The sequence below is a fragment of the Elephantulus edwardii genome, unplaced genomic scaffold (assembly GCF_000299155.1).
Source record: "Elephantulus edwardii isolate Elephantulus edwardi_28Jun2011 unplaced genomic scaffold, EleEdw1.0 scaffold00507, whole genome shotgun sequence".
In the NCBI taxonomy this organism is placed as follows: domain Eukaryota; kingdom Metazoa; phylum Chordata; class Mammalia; order Macroscelidea; family Macroscelididae; genus Elephantulus; species Elephantulus edwardii.
In genome coordinates, this window is record NW_006400257.1 from 283916 (window position 1) to 295789 (window position 11874).

At 51.2% G+C, this 11874-nt stretch overlaps 1 protein-coding gene across 1 annotated transcript; it reads right to left on the reverse strand.

Moving 5' to 3' along the window:
• Window positions 1-5326: 5326 nt before the first annotated feature.
• EGR1 (early growth response 1) lies at window positions 5327-8419 on the reverse strand. The gene is made up of 2 exons (XM_006903077.1): window positions 7869-8419; window positions 5327-7168 (listed from the first exon to the last, which is right to left on the reverse strand). The coding sequence occupies exons 1-2, from the start codon at window positions 8164-8166 to the stop codon at window positions 5841-5843; spliced, it is 1626 nt and encodes a 541-aa protein (XP_006903139.1). The 5' UTR covers window positions 8167-8419; the 3' UTR covers window positions 5327-5840.
• Between the last annotated feature and the right edge of the window lie 3455 nt (window positions 8420-11874).

An 11874-nucleotide genomic window follows, 5' to 3' on the forward strand; every position in this document is an offset into this window, starting at 1 on the left:
AAGCTCCCTGAAAAGGGAGAGGAGATGAATTTAGTGTCATCTGCGGCACTGAGATACCAACTTGAGCTGTAAAATCTGCTTAGGTAAGCTTCAAACAAAACCCCAAACAAAACCTGAAACTCATTGCTGTCAGGGCTGAGTCAACTAATAGCTGGCCCTCCAGTGGGTGTTGAAGAGGCTGTAAATCACAAGGGAGGAGATTGCTCATCTTTTTCCTACAAAGCTGCTGTGGGTTTGAACCGTCACAGAGGTACCAGATTTGGGTTTGCAGCAGGGACTACACCACCAGAGATCCTGTGCAAGTAAGCTTGCTGTTACATGCCATCAAGCCACCTGCGGCTCTTAGCGAGCTATGTACAACAGCTCTGAACCCTGCTCTTTTCCTGAGCCAATCCTATTTTTTCTGACACACCTAGCATCATTACCCCAGTCACTGAGTCAATCCATCTCATCGAGGGTCTTCCTCTCTTGTGCTGTCCCTCCACCCTCCTTAGCATAATGTCCCTCTCCAAGGACTGGTCCCTCCTTGCAACATGCCCAAAGTATGTCAGACGAACTTCAGAATCCTTGCCTCCAAGGAGCAGCCTGGTTTCACCCTCTCAAGTATGAAACTCTTTGTTCTCTTAGCATTAGCAGCCACAAAAATACTCTCCCAGGTTTGAGTGATAGGAAAAGGGAGACTGGGGAAGGAGAATGATTGAAGACCTAGATTTGTTATTTGGATGCCAAAATGAGGACCTACAAGTTTATGAGGGAAATGTTGAAATCTTATTTGCTTGATGCCTAATTCTTTTAGTTCTGGCTTCATTTCCCTCAGGACACTGGTATTTCACTCTGCCCGGCACTTTACCTGTTCAAATTGCGCTAAATGTGCCATGAAACAACTAAAATAGCTAGGACTTAGGAGGAAGTGGACATGGCAGGGGCTAGCTCTGACCCTGGCATATCATGTTGTTTGCTGTTGTTAGGTCAGTTTTGATCCATAGTGACCCCAGGTGACAGACTTTTCTAGACTATGACCGTTAGGGGGGAGGAGCTGTGGTGCTCTAGCCTGTAGTGTGTAGGCTGCCTCTGGCAGTGTGAATCCATCAACATTTCCACAGAAGAGAAATGGACAGTCTTCTCCAAGTAAGATTTCCAGCCTCAGAAATGCAGCAGAGAGTCACTGCAGGTGGGTCTCAAGTTGATGGCAGTGAGGGAATCTCTGAGGAAGGAAGGCGCCATTCTCCTGAGGATCCATGGGGTAGGTTCAAACTATTAACCTCTCAGCAGCCAAACACTTAATGATTGCGTTGCCGGGCCTCCATAACACCCATGTCCACTACCAACCCCGCTGACACTATACTTTAGGACAGAAGACAGCTGTCCCATGAGGTTGCCAGCGCTGTAACTCTTTATTTTGTCGGCCTGCACATCTGTCTTCTGTGGAGAGGCTGGAGGGTTCGTACCACTAACCTTTTGGTTAGAAGCTTAGCACTTTAATCACGGCACAACCAGGAGTCCTTTAATTTTTGCTGGGCTCTGGGAGAGGGAGTACTCCAATTCCAGTGACAACCAGGCTAAACCATGTTCCTGCGGACTTTGAATCTTTCAAAGTAGATGGCAGCTGAACATTCCTAAAATTCAGGAGGAAATGGTGCCTCTTGGGTACAAGGGACGAAGCCCCGGCGGCCAAGTGTTTATGCACTCTGCTGCTTTCCTAAATGGTGGCTTTTCCAAACCTACCATCTGCTCCCTGGGACTGCAGCATTAGAACCAATGGGGCAGTTTTCTATGTTCTGTAGGATTGTTAGGAGTCAATCTGCTTGACCTCAGTAGGTCAGGGACCAGAAGGAAGAGGCTAAGTATTTCTTTTCCTTCAGAGCATAAAGCCTGTCTTAAATTTTTACATTGAATTGAGTTCCTTGGTTCTTTTTGTTTCCACCCTATTCCTCTCTATCCTTCTCCTTATCTCTGAAACCAGAGACAATGTCCCCAGATAGTAATCAATTGTCCAACCTTCCCCAGGTCTCTCCCCAACCTCAGCCTTTCAAAGGATGCTGGGAGCTTCTATCAGTGCTGCCCTGTGCCTGTGGATTCAGATTTCTCTCAGGGCTGGGAAGAGGGTGGGGAAGCAAAAATTAACCTTTCTGTTTTGTTTTGTTTTTAATATCAGTCAATATACTCAATATTAATTAAGACTGTAAATGGGTTGTGCAACAATGAATAAATATTTTATAAAAAAGTGACTTGGGGGAAGGGGAAGGGAGGGGATAAAATGTGCAGCAATAATGAATAAAAACCTAACTTTTCTGTAAACTTTCATTAAAATCACAATTAAAAGAAAAATTTATTATTAAAAAAAAGACTGTGATATGGGGCAACTTAGCGACTCCTCCCCTGTTTCAACCATGCAAAGGAATTTGCGTGTGGCTGTCAGACCTAAAGAAATTCTGATAACAGGACTCATAAAAGTGAGCTAGACGCATAGGGTTCCTAGACTTGGTTTCTCAATGAGCCATCTGTGTCAGAATGACCTGCAGTGCCTGTTCCCAGGGCCGGTTCCAGGACCCCATCCCAGACCTGAGGAACCAGGTGACCCGAGAATGGTGTCCTGGAATCTGAATTTTAACACACTAACCCTCCTGATCTTGATGCAGCATTATGTTTGAGAGCCTCTACTTTAAAAGTACAAATTCTCTTTGCTCCCTCTTTGACTTTCCACTCTTGCCATGTTTCGTTTCCTTGGAATCTGGGGTGAGACACTCTGAAGAATGTACAACAGGCACAGGCTTGTGGGCCTGGCCCTGGAGAGAGATGGGGAAGGGTGGGTGGGGCTGGGAAGAGATTTGCTAACACAAATACTGTCCCATCAAGACAGGGCAAATTTGCCAAGAGGCTCACGAGGACATGTCATTTACTAGAGAAGCTTGCCTGGTTCTCCCTGCTCCGGGCTGAGGACTCTGGTGTCATGAGCAGAGGCCAGTGGGGTGGTGGGGGGAGGGTGTAGATCGGAAACAAAAGCAGAGGGCCCAGGGTAGGGAGTTTCTGGGATTCTCTTGGTCCCAGGAGAAGGTGTGACTTGAGATTCTCTGGGGAGAAAAGGGAGAGACAAGTCTGACTTCAACTTCACTCAGAGCTTTATATTCATACAAGGTAAAGGGAATCCTTCACACCCTGATTGTGATGGTCAGAAGCTGGAAGAGGTTAAAAAGACTCAAAATCTCTAGGACACTGAATTAATTTTACTCATTTGCTCAACAGATGATTATTTCTGATCAGTTCACAAAAAACCATCAGAAGTCAGAGTTTGTGGTAGAGCTTCCTTTAGTCATCTCTCCCATCCACCCTCTTGGTAAAGATTCAGACAGCATCTTTTCTGCCTCACACACAAATCAAGTGGATGACTCCTACTGCCCCTTCTCAGGTCAGTTTCTCACCTTTCCTGGAGTCCCAGGTGGCTTGAATGCCCTTCTCTATGCTTCTGTGGACTCCGTGCTGCCCACATTATGTAACGGAGCACCATGTTGTAATCTGTAGCTGGCATCTCTGTCTTCCCTACCAATGATCTGCATTCCTTGAGAACAGGGATGGTTCTGTGTGACTCGTGCCTGGTTTAAGGCCTTTCATGGGATAGATAGACGTTCACAAGTCTACAAGGATCAGTCCAACAGTGAGTGGCCCCTCACAGGGTTGGTGTCAGAGAAACCGGCCCACCTCCTCCATAAGAGGGACAGGCCTGGCCTGGATAGGGACCCTAGACACCAGGCCAGACTCCTGCCATTCCATTGTGCGTCCCAGGAGGCTGCCAAGGATTACAGCTCCAGCTGGCAAGTGGTGCAATTTTCTTCCTGGAAGGATTCTTGGCTTGAGAACTGGCCCTCACCTCTCCTATCCTTCTTGGACAGCCTCATATTCCTGGGGAAGCAAAGCAGGAAGGAAAACACTGTGGTGGCCTCAGCCTTGTTAGTCGTACCCTGAGCACTGTTTCCTTCCTGAATCTCCCCCAGGTGTACATGGCAGGGATCCCCAGGGATAGAAATGTTTCCCAATATTGGGTAGAGGTAGAGGGCAGGGCTGGTTAGACATTTGGTGCTAGGAGTGGGGCACTGCTGCTGGCCACACATGTCCAACCTCTAATTCTAGGTTTCTTTAGCTTAACTCACCAAGAAAGGACACAGTCCACAAGATGAAGAAAACCCACACCAGATCCTTGAATTCTTGTAAACAATTCCCACCAACGATGCACAGAGTATATGGCTCTGGTTGGCCTATCCATGTTTCTATGAAAGTCCCAGATTTTTTAAAAAGACCTTCAAAGAAAGCTATTGTGATCCAGTTGATTCTATGATCCTACAGAACAGCCCCTTGGGAGCCCCAAGGCTGCCAGTCTCTATGGGAACAGACTGCCACATCTTTCTCCCACACAGTAGCTGGTGCGTTCAAACAGCTGAGGGCTTAACCACCACCCCAGCCCCACCACAGCTTCTTAAAAGTGCCAGAGGCTTCAGAACACGTCTCACCTCTCAGCAGGGGCCATACTACAGGGCCTCGTCCCTAGCCCAGGCAACACAAATCCAGTAAGTTCTTTTATTTTCTCTTTAATTTTTCTGAAGGATATACACCACATATCCCATAGGCAATAAAGCGCATTCAATGTGTTTATAAGCCAAACAGTCACTTTGTTTAAGCAAACACATGTACAAAGTAAAAGAAAACCACAAAATAATGAACTGCATGTTCATAACATACAAAAATTGCCGCCTACTCAGTAGGTAACTACAACATTCCAACTCCTGAATATATTTATAAATTTACATTTTCAGTTAAAAAAATAGACTTTTGAGAGTTCAGATTTTTAGATTTTTTCCCCCCCTTACATTCTGGAGAACCGAGGCTCAGCTCGGCTGTCTTCCTTGTTTTGCTCCCAAAGCCTCCCCCAGGTCATCACTCCCTGCCCTCCTTAAGGCTAGAGGGCGCTTGTCCCTCACAATTGCACATGTCAAGCCATCAGCAAGGCGCATCACACGAAAGGCACCAAGACGTGAAACTTTTTTAAAACCAAAGGACAAAAAATTAAAACCACTTAAAAAAAAAAAGAAAACCAAACCATATTTTGTATTTTTTATCACATGTGAGAGTTCAGTCGGGCAATATTTACAAAAAGACTAACGGAACATCACTCTGACACATGCTCTGGTTAACACCGAGGACTGCTGTTTCAAAAAAAGCTTCAAACTCATTGTCACAGCATCATCACAAGATAGAGGATCACCATTGGTTTGCTTGGCTTTCCTTTTTTTTTTTCCCTCCCCCCATTTAAAAAAAATTTTTTTTTGTTTTGTTTCCCAAAGTGAGGACTTAACTCCAAATAATACAAGAGAATATGCAAATTATCTTCACATCAAGAGTACCTCAAGAAAAATTAAATCCATGGCACAGACACTGTACAAGGTGCAGGGGTGGGCTCTGAGGGACCCAAACCCCATTTTGCCAACTCAGTTTTCTAGTACTGAAGGGAGCAAGGGGTCAGGCATTCGATGGAAATGATACTGAAATTATATATCCAAAATCCATGCAAATCAAGTTCTTTGGATAGAGGTGAAGAACTTGGACATGGCTGTTTCAGGCAGCTGAAGTCAAAGGGGGAAGGGAATGGGGGAGGTAGGGAAAGTGGGCAGAAAGGAGTACTGGTCGGCAGACCTTCCAGCTGACCTTGGGGTCGAGCAGAAGGAGGGGAGCACTGTGCTCTGAGGACTCCATCTGACCTAAAAGGACCCCCAGCTATGGCCAGCTCCTCTTTCTGTCCGTAAGTCTCTTGTGTTTCTTTTTCTCCCTTTTTTTTTGTTTTCATTTTCCCTTTAACATATTTCAATTGTCCTGGGAGAAAATGTTGATGCCATGTCCGAAAGGCCTGTGGAGGCGCTGAAGGAGTTGGTGACAGCCGAGGAAGGGAAGCTGTTGACTTGGGTTGGGAACGCAGCGGGCACAGAGGAGTACGTGGTGGCCACTGAAGGGGAGGGGAAGCCGCTGTGGACCGGGGACGGGTAGGTGGAGGAGCCAGGCGAGGAGTAGGAGGTTGGCACAGGCGATGGGTATGAGGTGGTGGCCGGAGACGGGTAAGAAGTAGTGACTGGGGACGGGTACGAGGTAGCCACGGGGGACGGGTAAGAGGGGAGAGAGGAGGTAGCCGCAGAGGCTACAACACCCTTGTCTGCTTTCTTGTCCTTTTGTCGCAAGTGGATCTTGGTATGCCTTTTGCGTTCATCGCTCCTGGCAAACTTTCTTCCACAGATGTCGCAGGCGAAGGGCTTCTCGCCTGTGTGGGTTCGGATGTGGGTGGTAAGGTGGTCGCTACGGCTGAAGTTGCGCATGCAGATGCGACACTGGAAGGGTTTCTGGCCCGTGTGGATGCGGATGTGGCGGGTAAGCTCGTCGGAGCGGGAGAAGCGGCGGTCACAGGACTCCACTGGGCAGGCATAGGGGCGTTCGTGGGGAGGAGTCTTGCTGGGCCGGTTGGGGTACTTGCGCATGCGGCTGGGTTTGATAAGTTGGGACTGATAGGTGGTGTTGAGGGCCTTCAAGTCCTGGGAGCCTGACTGTGTGGCAAAGGCCTTGATGGTGGAGAGTGGTGTGAGCGAAGGCTGCTGAGTGCGGCTCTCCAAGGCCTGGAAGGGCTTCTGGTCAGGGGTGCCCAGGCCTAGGTCTCCCTGCTGCTGTGGAAACAGGTAGTCAGGGATCATGGGAACCTGGAAGCCACCCTTGGCAGTCGGATAAGCAGGAGGTGGGTACTGGAGCGCAGTGCCAGCTGAACCAGGAAAGGCCTGGCTTTGTGGCTCAGGGAAGATGTCAGTGTTAGGTGTGGGGAAGGTGGGAGCTGCTGAGTAAATGGGGCTGCTGTCGTTGGGCTGCACGGCGCAGCTCAGAGGTGGGCTCTGTGAGGCGGAGGAAGATGAGGAGGCCGCAGGAGAGGGCGCCGAGGACGAGGTGGCTGGTGGGTTGGTCATGCTCACGAGGCCACTGACCAGGCTGAAGAGGGGCTCAGGCCACAGGGTGTTGCCACTGTTGGGCGCCGGCTCAAGAGAGAAGCGACCCGTGTAGGTGATAGGTGGCAGCCGGATGGTTTGGTTAGGGTAGCTCGTCTCTACCAGCACCTTCTCATTATTCAGAGAAATGTCAGGAAACGATTCTGCCAAGAGAGAGAGAGAAGGGGGGAGGCTTGGTTACTGGAGAGCAATCACTGGAGAAGGAAGAGGACCCGAACTGCTAGGCGAGAGGTCGGGCCAGCTACCAATGACTCTCGAGCTGGTTAATAATTGATAGAAGCAGATTGCAATGTTCCTGGACGCGCTCCAGCAGCAGAGCCCATTTCAACAACAGCTGACGCAAACACGGAGAATCCCCCTCCATTGCAGCTCCCAGCGCTCCGCAGCAGCGGCTGCGCGGGCAAGGGATTCCCGCCAGCATCCTCAGAGCCATGGCTAGTGCGCGTCCCCTACCCCGGGGCTGCTCGGACATCCCTGGCCACGGATTACTGCCCTTCCCTGGGGACAGGCAGCAGGCAAGGCAAGCCTTTCTGGAAGGGAGCGGGGCGCAGCCCTGCTCATCAAAACAAGTCCTCCCCCCTGCACCCACCCACGCAGCACAGACATCTCCATCCAAAACAAATTCTCCTCCTCTGCGCACCGGTAGGGACAAGGGAGGGGCGTCCCTAGGTATCCCTCTAGCACATGACTGAGGGTAAGAGGAATGGATGGGAAACCCCATTCGCATCCCTAAGGACGAGGAGGGCTCCTGCGGTGAAAAGGGGTGCTGCAGAGGCCTTGGTGAAGCACCGGACGTCAGGACGGGGGCCACAAGGCTAATCCACGGCGTAGGTCACCGCTTACCTGCGGTCAGGTGCTCGTAGGGCTGCTCGCCTGCCTCCCCCTGAGGGTTGAAGGCGCTACTGCTGTTGCTGTTGCTGCCGCTGCCTCCACCTCCGCCGCCCCCGTTGCTGCTGCTGTTACCGCCGCTGCCCTCAGGGGCCCCGGCGGCACCGAGGAACTGGGGCGCCCCGTTGCTCAGCAGCATCATCTCCTCGAGCTTGGGATAGTTATCCATGGTGGGCGAGTGAGGAAAGGAGCCGAACGGGTCGGAGATCTGCAGCGGGGACATCAGCTGCATCTCGGCCTTGGCCGCGGCCATCCCGGACGGGCAGCTGGCGTGCTGGTGTGAGGGCAGGTGGGTGCAGCCCGGGGCCGGAGCTGCGGGGACGCTCGCGGGCGCCTGGCCGGGTCACATGCGGGGCGCGGGGCACACTGGGGAGGGCGCAGCTGGGGTTCCCAGGCTCGCCCTAGCCGCGGGCCGGTGTGGACGCGGCGCAGCTGCGGAGGCTGGGGTAGGGGCCGGTCCTGCGGCGGCGGCTGGCGGCGGCTGGCGGCGGCGGCGGCTCCCCAAGTTCTGCGCGCTGGGATCTCTCGCGGCTCCCCGGATCCGCCTCTATTTGAAGGGTCTGGAACCGCACGGGCCAGCCTCCGCCGTGACGTACATGGCCATATATGGGAAGCAGGAAGCCCTAATATGGCAGGACCGGCCGGGAAGACCCGGAGTGACGTGAAGCCCCCTATTGGAGAGCGCTGGGTACCCCCATCCTGAGCCCCAGGCCTGGCGCGGGCTCTCGCACCCTGGGCTCCCAGGCCTCGGGGAAGCCCAGTACTCGAGCTGCAGCCCAGGATCCGCAGACTCAAGCGTCTCTCGAGTTATCCGGGTTGCCCCCGCCCCCTTCCCTCCACCTTCCTCCCTCCTGCCAGGGCCGGAAGCGGCAGGGCCATATCGGGCCATTCCAAATAAGGCGCTGCCCAAATAAGGATTGTTCCGGCGGGGGATCCTTCCTGCTCCTTATATGGTGTTTCCGGGTCGCTGCTTGATGCTCCCGCGCTCCCGCCCTCCTCCCTGGTTCCAAGTCGGGAGTCCGAGCGCGCGCACGATGGGGGAACAGCCGCGCGGAGAGGGCGCAGGGTGCACGGCCGCACAGGAGGCTCCTCGGCGGCGACTGGCCTGGGGAAGCCCGCGGCGGGGCGAGGGCGAGTCAGGCCAGGGTTCTTCCGCCGTCATCCAGGTCCCGCCCGCCCACCTCTGGGACCGTGGGAGCGAGGGACCGAGGGGAGGAGCGGCTGGGCGGGCTTGGGCAGAGGCCAGAGAGGCGGGGCCTTGACCCTTATAGGTGTCAACTGAGAAACTGAGGCTAGGAAATCCTGACCCGCTTACTTCTCCGTCACCTGTCTGTGGAATGAGGTTGCGGGAGTGCCAACTCTTCTGTGACCCTGGAGCAGCCTCCTGCAAGTAAACAGCCTACAGCTGGGGGACAGATGAAGGAACCTGTCATAGAAGATTTAAATCCTGTTCCCGCCAGGGGCTGATGGTCCTTGTTGGCAGGGCAGCCCTTTTCTTCAAGGTTCGAATCCTCCGGTACTCCTCAGGAGAAAGATGGGTAGTGTCCTTCCTTGTAATTTACAGCCTTGGAAATCCCCTGGAGGGTCAGCTATGAACCGAGATCTACTAGAGGACAGTGAGTTTGAGAGGTTGTTTTTAAAATCCAATTCAAGTGGGAGGGGGCCGGGCGTGACAGAAATCAAAGGGCTTCTCTACAGATTGACTGCAGACCCCACGTTGAGAAGGAAATTCATCCAATGGCTCAGTGCTGCCCCCTAGAGGTCCCCTCTAGCTCCACTCGGGGTCCCTGAGCACGAGGGCTCTTTCGCCACCTCCTGGCTCCCCCTCCTGGCTGCCTTGCTTGGCGCGCAGCCAGACCGGGGGAACCTTAGACGCAGTGAAAGCGCACTGAGCAGGCGCCGCAGCCCGGGCTCTCCCTGCAGTCCCTGGAGAACCGCCACCGCCGAGGCGGCCAGACTCCAGGATAGCACATCTCCCTCCCGCTGGAGCAGGGGCGGCGAGTGGGGAGGCGATTCTCGCAGGTCTCCTGGGAGTGAAAGCGAACAGGAAAGCCCTCCCCGCAGTCAAGTGCGCACCCCAAAGGGAGCAAGGATTCCGGGAATGGAAAGCTTCCTTCTGTAGCGTTATCCTTGAATCCAGGGGAGGTGCTATTTTTTTCCCCCTTCTGAATTTAAAAAGATGCATGTATGGAAGGAAGGTGCTGACCATAAAGGGGGAGAGAGTGGGTTAGGTCAGGGGTTAAAATCGAGGGTTTGAATGAGGGGGAGAGGGGTTTTAATTCTCTTGGATCTCATCTCTGTATCCTCCACCTACAGGTTTGTTTTGGTGTGTTTTTGTTTGTTTAATAAACTCTACTTCAGGAATCCAACAAAGAACTAGGACAGTCTGTTGGTCATACTCTGGTTTGTTTGGGGTCTCCATGCCAGGGATCATGGGCAAGTGTCCATTTCCACTGCCGCTGATTTTTGGCAGGAGGAATACATTTCTCTTTCTGAGGCCACTAGCTTTAGGACTGAAGTGCAGGCCAGGCGAGGTCAGATGGTTTCCTGTCAGAATGCTCATTTTGTCACAGATGAGTACCTTGGCAAAACATCCCCCCACCCCCATTATCTGTTTACAAATTTAAAGAAAAATGTTTTTTCAACTTACCTATCTCTTATTTCCCATCCCTGGGAATTATCCAAGAATGATTCTTTCTAGGTATAAACATTTCTTTAGCATTTTTGTAATAGTGCACACATACAATATTTGTCCTTTTTATGACTGATCTTTTTCACTCAGGATAATGTCCTCATTATTATCCACATTATGTGGCAGTTTGGGCCATACTTTTTTGCATCTCATTTCCTGAACTTTAAAATTAGTAATGATACCCACATTGAAGAAGACAAGCTTTCACAGGCTGTCATCTGTTAAGTCCCATAGCACAGCACTTGACTTGCAGTTGACGGTCATTTGACAGTTGTTGTTGTTAGGTGCTGTCAACTAGACTTAGAGTGATACCATGAACAATTGATATGAACCCTGCCCTATCCTGAGTCATTCTCATCATCTCTGATATACCTGAGCCCGTTGTTATAATCATGTTGTCAATCCATCCTATGAAGTGTCTTCCTTTCTTTCAATAACCCTCCACCTTCCCAACCATGATGTCTTTTCTCAAGGACTGGCTGTCTTATTTTCAGTGACTTTGAACCAATCCGGTCACTCACGCAGCCTCAGCATCCAAGCAAACCCTACTCCTTTTCTAAAGCTATCCAGAAAGGGAGAAACATTCCCATTCTAACACAGGGACAGTGTCCCTGTGAGCTAATCTGAAACCTGTGGTGATGGTAGAACATCATCTTCTAACACAGAACTTTTAAACTTGGACTGTAGACTAGACTCAGTCATGCAACTCTGAGAAAAAAAGAAAAAAAGAGAGAAGTTATGCCCTAGACCGACTGAATCCCAATGGTCAGGAGTGGAACCCTGAACATGTGAGCTCATGAGCTGAGCAGGCATCTCACCCTGGGCTCCGGGTGCTGCAATCCCTGGGACCACAGTAAGTCAGCTCACTAGACTCATTCTCATGTGCTGGCTGACTAAGGGATGTTTAAGGTGATCTCTGAACCTGGGCTCTGAAAAATCTTGAACTCTTGTTTTACCAGTTGTTGCTAGGTGCCTTTGAGTCAATTACAACTCAGAGATTCTATGAACAACATATCTGAGCCTGGCCCTATCCTGTGCCATCCTCATGACCACCAATACATTCAAGCCTCTTTTTTCAGTCAGTGCATTCTTGTCAATCCATTTTTCCCAGCATGATGTTTTTTCCAGAGACTGCTCCTTCCTGCCTGACAACTTGCCCAAAAATGTCTAAGACTAAGTCTGACCATCATTACCTAACTTGAAGGAGCACCCTGGTTATATTTCTACAAAACAGATTTGTTTGTTATTTTGGCAGTCCATAAGATACTG